Raw genomic sequence first — 14,234 nt, forward strand, 5'->3', positions numbered from 1 at the left:
CATACCATGATAACCAGTCAACACTGCCCTTATAAATAAAGACTGCTCGCATGAGTAAACTCCTACTTTTCCCACTATCACTTTTCCAATCAATGTACAACAAAATGGTTAAAGGGCAGCAATCCAGATAACTCAGCTCATTGTATCACAAAACTCTGCCTTTGCTACACCAGCTGTGGTTGTGTAGATTGGTGGGAGCGAGCCAGCATTAGCAAAGAGCCTCTCACACACTTGGACCACAGTGGTTCAACCTCCAGGTCTTAAGCTATCCTGTTTGGCACCCCAGCCTAAATCTATATGATAAGACCGAGTCAGCTCCAGTGGTGAAGCATTAAATTCTATGGACCCCACAACGTGTGGCTTTATTAGCCTGACGAGATCTTGTATACAAGTATTTAGAAATTGCTTGGATTTCTCTCTAAATTATGTAAGCTTGCAAAATTATTTTAAAGGTTTAGGCTGTTTTTATATTGACCAGAACCCATGTTAAATATAGAATATTTATATGCACAGTGATCACAGTGCAGCTAGGAACTGCAGTTAATAAGCTGCAAGGCGAGTTTAACAAACTGGGGTTCTCGTCAGTGTATAAGGCTTAAAGTAGGAATTCAGGCATAAAAATGGGGACACAGTATTGTGAATGAGGCAAAACTATCAGGGTGTTTGCCCACTGAAGATGATCTGGCAGAGTGTTAATACCCTGCAGTTTTCCAGGCATCCCTCAGAACTCAGCATGTGGATGAGTGTGTTGCAGGGACGACGTGACACAAGCCTCATCGCTGCAAGGGAAACATCAAAGCTCTGGGGGTGGGGACAAACTGGAATGTTCCTGCCCTCTTCTGCAACTCACACAATGTATTACTGTCTGTGTGCCGCTGCTTCTCATAAAATACTTTTTAAAAAGCCTGGAATTCATACTCCTGTCACCCGGAGTGTTTTTTCAAGTTTCAGCACGAAAATAACTGCATGGCAACAGGCTCCCTGCCCGTGGGGCCACATGCTTAAACATCATACCCTTGTAAAATTAAGGGGCACCAATTCAGGGGAAAGGTTTGCCTGATCATTTAGATTGTTAAAGCAACTTTTTGGTTGCTTTTTGGTCACAGCCTAAATTCACTGCTAAGGGGTTCTGTAATTACAATCTACACTCAGTGAACACTTTATTAGGTATTTAGTCTTCTGCTGCTTTAGCCTGTCCACTTGGTGTTGAGGTTTGATGCGTTGTGTGTTCAGAGATGCTCTTCTGCATACCACTGTAAGGTCACCTTCCTGTCAGCTTTGACCAGTCTGGCCCATCTCATTAAAAATGCATTTCTGCCTGCAGAACTACTGCTGACTGGACGTTTTAAGTTTTACAGGTCTACAGGTCTACCTAATAAATTGATCACTGAGTGTATAATAGGCTGCAGTTAGCTGTTGAGGATTGCGCTGATAACATTTTGGTTTCTGCACTGCAGGTGGCCTCAGGGTAAACCCGAAACAAGCAAATGGTAAACATGTTTTCCCCCATGTCATGGAATTCCAACAAGGAATTCAAAGTTAAGTTTCTTACACAGTATATAGCAAACACATGGAATGATAATGTGAATGGCAATTTTAACTTTTTTTACAAAAACAAGAACAGGTCCAAAATTAAAACGCAGACCAGGCAACGGTATCGCTAGCCATATCCATATAATGCATACTTATGTGGAGGAAAAATGGGACAATAGAAACACAATGAAAATGTATCCAACTAGATTAATAAGTTGGTTCAATTCAAGTCCTTCCTCAACTTGCCGCCAATCAGTGGCCATTTTCTCAACAGGAAATTCCATTAGACAATGGCCACAGTGATAAGAACGCATGCCATGGCAACGCAGCCACTGTGTACCATCACAACTGTAGGTGCCATTTTAATTTGCACTGGTCGTTTTTCACAAGGAAGCGCCCGGGTTGGCACTGGAATTTGAAGTGGAAAAAACATATTTAATGCAAATGAGCACACGGTGCTGCACATTTAACAGAGAACACTGCCTTCCTGAATTCCTCTCACCATGCCGAATGGGATGTAGTCTAAGTGCCGAATGCACATGAATATCTTTCGCTCAGGTACTGTGTTTTTTACTGAAAACACAGTCACTGTCAGGACAATCAAATCTAGGCACAAGACAATTATTCATATAATTAGACAAAAAGAACCCTAATGATCAGGAGTCACAATTTTCATTTTCAAAGTGGGTTTAACTGGTGCAACAGTTTAAATTACTTTTGCACCAGTCAGATCTGGTTAAGAGAGAGAAGCAGTGTAGATTTCCTTACTGCAAATAGCTCCAAAATCAGACATAAAATCATGATTTTGATTATCAAGGACACTTTTGTTTACAGTTACAAAAGTGTACAGCATACAGGAAGAAACCAGGGAGTTGTTTTGTCCACTGAAAATAACGTAGCCTGTCAATGAAATCAAGCTTACATATGGGCCCAAGCATTATGTAATTCCCTCTGCCTATATCATCAAACTGTCAAAAAACATTTGGTTTGGTTTGGACATTGGCAGAGGGAATTACAGAATGTTCAGGCTCGTATAGCACAGGAGGCAGTCAGTGCAAATCTTTTTACCTTTTACCATATTTGTATTGATTGGTAAGAAACTTGATTTCTATCGATTGGTAAGTGCAATCTTCTAATGTACCTGCAGACTCCGGACAGTTCATAGACCACTGAGCTCTAAACCAAGTCCTGATCTGTAGTCACTGTTTAGTACACATTTCTTATAAAAGCATCATAAAATTAACAGAATAATATTGCCATTTAAATACAATTAATCTTCCAGTATGGTCCAAATACCATCCAAATACAATGTTACAAAAAATAATAAAAATAATACAAAATTTTAAGTATGAGTCAGATGTTCTAAGCCTTTTGTGATGATTTTTCCAGTGCACGACACATTCTGCGAATCTTGAAATAACTTCACACCATTTCAACACCAAGAAATCAAACAGATTATAAATATTATGATTGCAGAAAAGCAATAATTACGCTCGAAACGCTCGAACGCTGATGCCCTTAATGGGATGTAAAACCGTAGTCAAAGTTTTGCAGAGTTACACAGAAGCCTAATATTGCTACCGGTATGCATAACGTTAAGTGGCTGGAGCCTTCAGAACTTGGCAGTGGAAATAAGGCTTTGTAACGTTAGTGTAACTGTGGCATTATAACTCCAACAATTATCATGGCTGTATTTACATTAATAGGAGATCTCTAGCAAGATTTCAGACATGCGTGGGTTTTTGGTTAATTTCACAAACATCACACAATCAACACTCTAGAATTGAATACAGCTCATTCAATGATGTCTGAGAATAGTAATGTTGACAATGTTACAGAGCTACATATACGTAACAATAGCAAGCTAGATAACCTAGCTTCACAGCTCCTGGATCCTTTCTTTAAAGTGTTTGTGCATGGCCATCGTGCTGCTGTGATCTGCCCTTTCATCTTTGCACTGTGTGCAAAGAAACATATTATTGGGTTTTTGCTAAAATAATTACCACACTTTGGATGCTTGGGTTTTTTGGATGAACTCTCTCCCGCACACTCAGCTGGGTTTGCCGCCGCCACCATATTCAAGACAATACCACGCGTTGGTTATGTATATACGAAACAACAAAATTATTAATTTTTAATGTAGTTATCTCTGTGACAATAATGTGGTGCTGTGTGTATCGGGTACAGTCGACCACCTGGTAACTTGCTGGAGAGCACCCCAATGTCTAATATGACTCATCTGCAAAGAAACCAAAAGAAAGGTGTTGCTATGGGGAAACGCGGTCTGGCACATTGATAAGTCTATCTTGTGTTTTATGACCATTTCAGATTCTGAAATGACCTTGGAACTGGCATGCTGTATTCCTGCATTCTGACCTGAAAGGACAGCCATTTTGATGAAGTGCAGCTGGGCATTCCTGCACAGCTGTCTAAATGAGCCATTGTCAGCTGCACTCACCTTTTCAGGGCTCCATACTAATATTTTTTCCAAGGAGTCCACGTCATCCTAAGTCGAAAAATGAGGGAACACGCCAATGTATCCCAATCAGTAGATGTGCTCCTAAATTATTTTCCCAGCTAGCTTCTAAAGCCCTGGTTTTGACAGGTTGTCCATTCTAACAGGATAACTTTGTGACATAGCTGCTACATACCAGCAAGCAAACACAAAAGGTTATTATTTTACTCCTTGCCAAGGGGAATGAGCATTTTAAATGAATTATGCAGAAATGGTAGGGGGCTTCACTGGGGCACAATCCAGCACTAGGCCTTGGGGCAGCCAATCGAATCCTGGCCATGCCGGGCCAGTGAAGCACACTTGGCTATATGCTCAGAAAGGGAACGTTACAGGTTCCCCTGCCTCACCACCCAAAAGGATCTCTTTAGGTTCACAGATGCACCTGTGGTCTGCTTGCCCAGGTGAGTGAGAAGCAGCAGTGACTAGCTGCTCTTTACAGGACACCTGTGCCAATATGCTCGTCTTCACATTGTACATGCATATGCATATTACGCATACACCCACCTATATCCCCCGTGATCAGAAATCTGTATTTCTCATGTAGAAACAAACTGTCACACATCAATAAATTGGTAAATATCTATTTAACTACTTTTTTCACTACTGTTTTTGCTGTAACATGTATGTTGCATAACACAATTTGTACCTTGATGGTGCACTGCTTTTACAATGGCAGTGTTTTACCTTATATTGATAGGGTCACTCTAGGAGAAGTAGTTTAAAAAAAATAAATAAAATAAAATAGATACATTTCCCACTGCAGTTGCTTGTGGACATAACTGATAATAGATGGTGTGCACTTTTGACTGTCTATACAGCACAACTGAGGGTAATGCGAGAATACCACAGCGTAATATGTTCTCTTAATCTTAACATGCGTGGGCTCATTCACTGAAATAAGTGCAAAGTGAAGAAACCAAAAAGGAGGAAGAAAAAAAAAAAAAAAAAGGTGGGAAATGACAGTGATAGCAAATGAAGGACACCATGCATGATCCAGACAGTGAACGATGCTTCATTAAACCTGGTGATAATAGACACCAGCAAACTATCACTGCCATCGGTCATGTTCCTGCTATCAGTGCTACGCTAACGCACACTGTGCCACGTAGGTAGGATTAACAGGCTTAATTAATGAATTGGGCAAATCAGTGAATTGATCAAAAGGTTGTGGGAAGGTCCATCATGAACAGAGCCACTGAAATTTAAATTTAAGATCCCTGATATATATATATTTTTTTTAAATCGTATCGCAATGAGTAGACACGGTCATATAGCAGCATGCAATTTGTGTGTGTGTGTGTGTGTGTGTGTGCGCGCATAGCACCAATAAACAACTCTTTACACGCCACTTAAAGTATGAGGCACTATTCTCAAGACAAAAGGCCTAGTGTTGGAGCACTTTTTCCGGACAGCCCTGGCACGCAATGCAGGAGTAACACTGGTGCAACACTGGAACGTGGCAGAAAACTCTCCCCTCTGCCACTGGGACAGGAAGAGGCCAGGGGTGCTCCTTTCAACAACTATCTCTGCCCGAATCTCCCTGTGCAAATTAGCAAAGCTTTAGGGATTTCTGGATTTGCATTCCACAATACCACAGAGAGTGAATGCCTGACAAAGCCTGACTGCAGCAAATTCCACACAATGGCCACCTCTCTCCCCCCCCCTCCTGAAGCAGACACTCACTTTTTCTTTTCTTTTTTTGATTGGTCTGCCCACTTTGGAAGCCAGAATAAGGGAAAGAAATTAATGGAAAAAAAAAAAAGAAGAAAAAAAAGCAGCAGCTAACCCTGTCCCTGGTAATTAAAGTGACCCCGTCTGCACTGCCCCCTGCCTGTGGACCCCTTTGACCTCGATCACAAATCAATCTCTCATTACCAAATGGCTCCACGCCTCCCCCCAGCTGCTCCTCTGCTTAAACGCCTGGCCTGGAGGCTGACAGACCCCGCTCATTAGCTGGTTATTTGTGCACCGGAATGGTGGCCGAGCACCAGTTTCCTCCAATCTACCTCCCAAAAAATAGTTGGCTGCCCTGTGACACACCAGCTTTTATTTTGGAAGCAACAAATGACCCAAACAAAGCCGATGAGCAGAGCGGCAACAGAAGAGCAATCGGAGAAACTCAAAACTGCTGCATGTGGCAGACTCATTTCTGTTTTCTGATTCCAGGGAGGGTCAAAGACCACAACGTTGCTTAGCACTGGGAACTCTCCTGTTCATTCTCTCATCTTTGATTCTGCTTTTGACTGAAAAGGAACTGTTCTTACTGGCTGGGACTCTACTCTGTCCCTAGTGGTAAAAACAATAGCTGTTGCCCGTGATATACCGCTTTAAAATGATTGCTTGCATAACTTTGTGTTGCTTAGTGAGGAATCCTGCAGTCAACAGATCAGCTTCTTCCAGTCACAGCCAGTTATTCTTCATGAGGATATCTGTACTAATGAAAACATCCACTGACTGGTCGGAGAATTCAAGATGAGACATCCAAAACATCCAAGCCAGAGCCAGAAAATGCTTTAACAATAATAATAATTTCACACTCCCTTGATAGGTCAGTGACATGTACAGTATATGAAAAAAAAGATTCCACATTTCAGAAAGGAAGTTACATCATGCCATGTATCCCCAGAACAAAAGGAGGGAAACTAAGCTACCTCATGCTTTAAATACTACAACCCCCGACCCAGATATCCTTGGAAACGGTATGTTTGGAACTAATATTTCAATATTTCTTCATTGTTGCCACCACCAGAGACCTACAGCATATAAACAGAAATAATATGCTGTGCGTACTTACATTCTACGTGCAAAGGGTCATCAGCGTTTTTTTTAAAGATCATCAACAATATGGTCTGCACATGATCTCCATAAAGCAGCATTTAGGACATTTCTGGACACGTCCACATCATAGCTACATTACAAAACACATTCTCCAAACTGAAATTATGTTCTGTACTCTTGAATCTCATCTAGCTGAAACAATTCTCAGTCTCAGAGTAAAGCAGAAGGGTCAGTTTTGCCTGTAGATGACGAGTAGGAGAGGAGATTCATGTCTGCATCAAAATTAAACTAACCGAGTGAGTGCAATCACTTCTCCAGCCACGGAAATCCCAAAGCAGGAGCAGCAGTGGGGGAAATAATTTACTGTTATGGATAAAGCAGAGCCTTCAGAGAAAACAGCTGGAGGATTAATGAAGAAAACAAAAGTGAAGCAAAAAAAAGAAAATGTAGCCTAATAAATGAAAATATTAAATTTCTGAACACGGACATCCTTCTCAGACTCCACTGTTGGGAACGGAGATTCTCTTAATCCAGATGGAAAACTGAAGCAGAGGCGAAGACTGCTATGCTCTGGCCACCAAATAACTGAAGGCTTCCTTTTTCCAAGGAGAAAAATTAAAAAATGGCATTGCCAAATGTTTTCAGCCTGCTAAGGTTCAGTTCAGATCAGGCTGACTCAACCCTTACCCAGGAGAGCCGTAGTTTCTTGAAGGTCTTCATTCTATTCCATGCTCCCTGAGCTGATCAGACAAATGATGTTTCGAACTTAAACCCAGCTTCTCTGATTGTAAGGAGAGTGGGACAGTTCATTCTCCTTTTAAATGTTCTGCTTTATGCAGACAGGCATAAAGAGGGTAACAGATAGAGAAGCAAGTGTGACAGTGGGGACTGAATTTCCCACCAGCACAGGGGGAAAATAAAACAAATAAATGCACATGCCCGAGAACTGGCCACCCGACAGAATGCTCTGCATGTCTCGGCACTATTCTAGCCTTCCTGGCGATTGCAGCTTGTCTGGAGTGAATCAGAATTGACCTGGACTGAATTCCAACACCAGCTGAATACCATATAAATGCAGTAATAACTGATGCCAGGGTTGACATCACAGTTGGTGAGGAGTAGCTGAGACATGAGCTGCAAAAGCATGACTGCATTTATTACAGAGAGCACTTTCTGGAACACAGAACCTTGGGTTCCACTGGTGTGAACCCAACCCAGATGTTTGTGTGACCTAACATGTCTGCATTTCAACTTCATCCCAGATATTGCATTCTCTCATCCTTCACCAACACTGTTCACTGTTTTTTCAAAACAAATATTTGTTAAATATTTTGTAATTTGATATTCAGCTCAGGAGGAGAAGAGTTATTTTATAGCAGGCTAAATACCATTCTATCTAGCAAGACCTTACTACTCTAGACCATGTGACCAACTGCTCAACCTAAGCTTTAGAACAGCCAACTGTCATCTTGTGTTTGCAAAACATATTTCTGGCCTGGGTCAATTTGTTGTAAGATCACCTCCAGCTAGCTTCAGGTATAGCTGATCTACAGTTAACAAAGGTCAAATAGAACATGACAGGAGATACATAGAGAGAGGGAGAGATAAATGCCATCAGACAGAGGGAGAGAGGGAGAGAAAAAGGGAGCAGGCTGTTTCACTTTGAAAAAAATAAAGTTTTCTAGGGAACATATACAGCCTTGGAACATCTGATTTCACTCCGGTGATGAGAAATTTCCACGTCAGAGTCGAGACGGCTGCCAGGGCAGAACAAAGAATGCGGGGCAGCCCAGAGCCGTTTCAGACCCAGAGGTTAGCAAGCATGAAGGCCGACTCAGTCAGAACCGAGCACTTAACCAGCCCACAGGCAGACGTTTACAGACACTTAAGCCACCGGCAGGCCTCAGGTGCTGTCGGCAAAAAGGCTGGAGCATAGCAAAATTGTAATTTATTGCAGGCTTTAACAGGTTAAGTGGAGAGGGGGGGAGTAGCACAAAGAAAGACAAAAGAAACTGCTATGCGGTACAGTTTGCGGGGGACGTCTGCAAAACCTTTTGGGCCAAGTGCCAAGATAAAAATGCCCTCCTGGAGGCACGTTCAAATTTATCTGTAAAGCCTTCTTTGCATGATCAAGCACAGCCCCTTTTCACCTGCACAGTGAGCAGAAGTTGCACTCAGAAACATCACTGCTGCTACAGTAAATCACAGCCATTTCTGCTGCGAGGCCCTTACTTTTTTCCCCTGATCAAGCTGCATTACAGTCTCGAGAAGGAGGAATGTGCGGCAAATGTACACACAAATAATTAGAGTCCAAAACGCATGACAACTGAGTCAAATTCGTGTTCCAACATGACATTTCGCAAAGCGACAGGTGGTTGCTTTAAACTGTGCAAGCATTAAAAGCTCACTGACTGAAAGCATATTTGCTGTTCATGGCACTCTAGCACGATTGACTGAAAACCATCCAGCACTAAAAAAAGGAACAAAGAGACATTAAAACATAAAACATCGAAATTCAAAAAAAAAAAAAAAAACTTTAAGTACAGGAGTGTTCCATGAATAAGGGGGGGGGGGGGTCACTAGTATGTCACTAGATCTTGGGAGCACTCTTAATTTTGAACACACTGCACCCATCATCAGGGGCTGAGTCCTTGCTTTGTGTCTCTCAGCTGAGTCTGAATGGCGTTCTTTATCCGCACAGATGCTTACAAGAACACATGTTGCAGTCACACTTGTTTATTAGGAACAGTGGATGGCCAGATTCTGGATGTTCACGCTTAAAGACAAGCTGAAATGAAAATTTCACATTTTCTTCAATTTAAACAATTCTTCGTAACACGTCTGAAAGTATATATATTCCATAAAATTGCAATACTTGTGTATTTTAACATCGAAGGTATTTTGCATTCCACTTCCTGGAAAACTACTTTAATTTAGATTTGACATCATTGTGTCATCATGAAGCCTACGTCATATCACAGAAGCCAGTGATGCTCTGACTTGTGTTTCAGCATGTTTTTAAGTATCAATACTGTTTCAATCCACTTGGGATTCTAGTTCCAGTTCCCAGGTGCTGATCAGTCATCACGGTGACCTCACAGCGAGCTCCTGAAGTTTTTGAATGCCTCTAATCTCACTTAGCTGTGGGAAGTCTTCATTGCTAGGAAGCAAAAAATCCATAGTTGTAAACACCAATTTGACCTTTTACACATTGTCTCAGCAAAGGGACCACTTGCCTCCCCTCAGTTCCTCTTTATGGAGCTGCAAATTGCACAAAAAGCTATGCTATGGGTGTTCACAAAATTACACAGAAAGGCTTAACAACCTTCATGATGTCAACATTGCTCTTCAAGTTCAATCGGTCACAATTCACATACAAAACCAGCTACAGATAATGAGACACTGTTGCTCAATCATTCAAACCAATAATAATAAGAACAACAATCATGGTAACAACTATCAAAGCCTGTCATTTGCTGGGGACAAGAGTTATGCTCACGATGAGATCTTTGCTCAGTCAAAAGAGAAGCCCGCAGGCATCAGATTTTATCAACTTAGAAAAAAGAAAAAGTTCACACAAGAGTTCAACTGAACTGTGAGCAAAATGAGCAACTGTGGCTCGGGAATAAAATCCTCCTAAACACGGTAGCGAAATTAAACCGGCTAAACCGTTTGGGGAAAGGGATAAAAGTCAGCGTACATATTCTCTGCAATAGTTTTGAGCCCAAGCGAATGCATCTGGAAAGCTTTGTTTAATTACAAAGACGAGATACTTGGAAGTAGTGCCTGCCTGGAGTGACGGTAATTCGAAACAATTCCAGTTCCCACGCGGGAGGAAAGGTCAAGCGAAACTCTGAATTTAGCACACAAATCTCACGCACAGCGTTAATTAGCGTTTTTCCTGAAAGCTAAAGACGTGCAACATCTGAAGCGTTTAACAACAAAAGTGGGCGTCCAGTCGACAAAACTGTAAGTGACAATGCTACCCAGAACCCGTTACAAGTTCCAAATTGGCTTACATTCAGTTGCATTGTGCGAATTCCCTTAAGGAAAATGTGTGTGCGGCGACACTGATGCTTTTGTGTGCTTTTCCTTTCTCAGTCGGCTCAGTCGGCTAAATTTTCCAAGTTCGCTATGCTTCTGGGAAACAAAGACATGGCAACGAGTAGGAAAAAATCTCTTCAAAGAAATAAAGTTATTATGAACTATATCCGTGACGTTTGTGCAAAAATAACAATATGCAACGTATAATGCATACGATTAATTTCCGGTTGAATGCATCCATAGGCCTACTATACATTATGTAGATTATTGTCCTTTTTACCGCGCTCGTTGCAATGTCGTTAGCCAACGTTATAGCTAATCCCTAAATTATGCTGTCAAATCTGGTTTTTGTTGTAACATTTCTCGAAAGCACAACATGATCACAGGGTTTAAAATATAAACTATCAATAATTTTAACAATCGGGAAACATGATTAGTCGTTCAAACTCTCCGTTGAATTTATTTCGTTTCCCACCCCACAACACACCCCGTAGCTAACTTTTCCAGCGCAGCAGGCTACTTACAGGATGGTCGTTTGAGGAGAAACGGCAGGTACAGTCTCCAGCATTAAATGCATACATCTGACGGTCGTACGAAAGCACAAACAGCGGCTCGGGCACGAAAGCACGGGCTGAGGGCCACTGGCGATCAGAAAAACGCCAACTGTAAGTAAAAAAGAGGAAAGGGTTCGGCCGGTCCGTAGCGCCATTGCAAGCTAGTCAACCGTGCTGAGAACACACCGCCAGCAACTCCTAGCGCCCACCGACTAGCATCTGATGTTCTAAAACTTTGGAATTCAGGAGCCCAGAACCCACTCCCTCCTTGTACCGAGAAGTAGGGCAGTGTTACACACTCTGATTGACAGAGGCGCGGGCCAGTTAAAACACTTCTTTTCCTTTTCAAAAGAATTCCGGTTATGTTCTGGTGGGGTTTTGGCATGGATCACCGTAATCGCAGCGTCGCAATTCATTTGAGTGTTCACCTCGATTTATGAGACTGAACTTTAGTATAACTGAGAAATCATATAAAAACTTTTAGAAATAATTAACCAAAAACAAGACATCAATCTTGTCATTGTTAGAAATAGTCTTAGGTATTCTGGACACAAAGAAGTATCCACACTTGCATAATATTAAATTGTGTAATTAATAATTTCCCAGAACACAGTGATGCAGTGCCATTGTTACTCAGTAAAAAGCTTCACAGGTGGCTGAACTGGGGTCAAATGGTACACACATGTGCACCATAAGGTTCCCAAAAGTGCATTATGTATTATGTTGTGAACCAGAAGAACATTTTACCACAGGAGTGTTCATCTGGTTCATCGTATTTCACATGCTGATTTATGGAAATCACCTGGAGTGGTGAGCTCATAAATAAAACTTAAAGGTACAATAGGTAAGATTTTTGTGTTAAAACATTGTTAGAAGACCATTGTTAATCCCTTCCTATCATTGCTCACTGACATGTTGATTCACCCTCTGCCTGTGTTTATAGTCCTTAAATTCGGGTTTCAAAATATACAGTTGATGGCCCGACACTCTGTACCAAAACATTGTACAATAATTCAAGCTCATTGGTTGAAAATGGGTTCTAATTGCCACAGCCAATGGCGTTTCAACATCAGCGAGTTTCAGAGAAGGGGTTTGAAGGTGTCCGAAATTACCTATGGTACATTTAAGAAATCAAGGGTCCATATTGTCCATATATAAGTATTACAGAGAAGCTACTAGTGCTGCATTCACACACACTCACATATAAATTCATATAAATGGTGCAGCATTCCGATATTATTTACTCACATGTATCTCATCTCAGACATGTTGAACTAATCTTTGCAAATTATTCATATGGGTGAATAATTGTTTCAGTGATGTCAACACAGCAATATGTTTCCTATATACACAGCCTTCTTGAAATATGGCAACCAGACAAAAATTCTGGCGGTCAAAATGTTGTTCTGGTTCACTTTATGAAATGCTTTTGGGAGTATTACGACATTGTGTGGGTATGCCTTGTTTCTTTAAAGTTCAGTCTATGGTCTAAGGTGTACCACAGGTCACACAGCATCTACTTTGTGTGTTGTTTATGCATGTTATAGAGCTGGCCTGACATGAAACCACTGAACCATTGTTTTATCTTCCCATCATTGGTGACCGGTGAGGTAAGAGTCACAAATAACCCATGCAGGGACTGAAAAAATAATAAGCTATTTCAGAGGCCAAAATTAATCTGTGTGGTCTACATAGCAATGCCATGAGCACATTCACAGTCATTTACTAACTTTACATGGCTCCCAATGCTTTGCTTACTGGGATACTGTATGTCAGTGAACAACAACAACAAAAATCACCAATAGGCATATAAACACCTCTCATGCTTCCAAGTTGTAGTGCAGTTTCTGGAATGGAAGGTATACTAGCCAAGTTGCAGGTTGTATACCCCATACATATAAAGCACTAAGAGTTCGTTTTCATGTTGCAAGAATAATCTCAGTCAATCTCTCTTATATTCAAGTTTTTGTTTCAACCTATCAAATGGAAAAACTCTTATGAGCTGAGCAAATATATTCCATTTTTCCAAGACGTAACTGAGTAATGGCTGTGACATTTGACGCACTTCTCTTTCAAGCCTGGGATTTGTGGCTGCTCACACATATTCCTGTTTGCCATTTCACAGTTACTGCAAACCCAAACCATGACTGAACATGCCTTTGATGTCAATGTGATGGCAAAGGAACCCCTGCAAAATAAACGTGCACTCTTTTCACACCCTCCAGCCCCCTACATTGCTTTAACTCAGACTTTGCAACTAATGTGACTTCCATTTCACACTTAACTTTGTCAGTATGGATATCTTCACATATTTGTGAGACAAAACCACAACCTTCACTGATATATTCTATAAAGTTTTAATTTTGTGGAAATGAATGAACAATAGTTTACCTTCCTGCCAATAGGGAGGAATGAGAAAATAAGTGCAAATACAAACATTTTTTATTAATTATTTATTCTACATATTTATACATTTCCCAACACTCTTGTTTCCTGGGAGTGTACACTCAGTGAGAAATGTATTAGGTAGACCTGTACACAGCTTGTTCATGCAAATATTGAATAGGCCAATCATGTGGCAGCAACTAAATGCATAAAAGTATGCAAGAGCTTCAGCTGTTGTTCAGACCAAATACCAGAATGAAAAAGAAATGTGATCTGTTGACCATGGAATTATTGTTGGTTGCCAGACAGGGTGGTTTGAGTATCTCAAAAACTGCAGACTGTTGTCAGTCTTTTATTTAGAGATCTACACTGCCCTCTGCTGGACTCTTTTATGTGCGTGTGCATGTATCATGTCTATTACATTA

General features: G+C 41.1%; 1 protein-coding gene across 1 annotated transcript in view; it reads right to left on the reverse strand.

The window, feature by feature from the left end:
• LOC133138773 (peroxidasin) overlaps window positions 1–11,669 on the reverse strand; it is an 82,905-nt gene extending 71,236 nt beyond the window's left edge. Inside the window, exon 1 of the mRNA XM_061257805.1 lies at window positions 11,395–11,669. Coding sequence (XP_061113789.1) covers window positions 11,395–11,579 — 185 coding nt within the window. The 5' untranslated portion in view covers window positions 11,580–11,669. The remainder of the gene's footprint in view (window positions 1–11,394) is intronic.
• Window positions 11,670–14,234: the final 2,565 nt, after the last annotated feature.

The sequence above is a fragment of the Conger conger genome, chromosome 1 (genome assembly GCF_963514075.1).
Source record: "Conger conger chromosome 1, fConCon1.1, whole genome shotgun sequence".
Classification (NCBI taxonomy): Eukaryota; Metazoa; Chordata; class Actinopteri; order Anguilliformes; family Congridae; genus Conger; species Conger conger.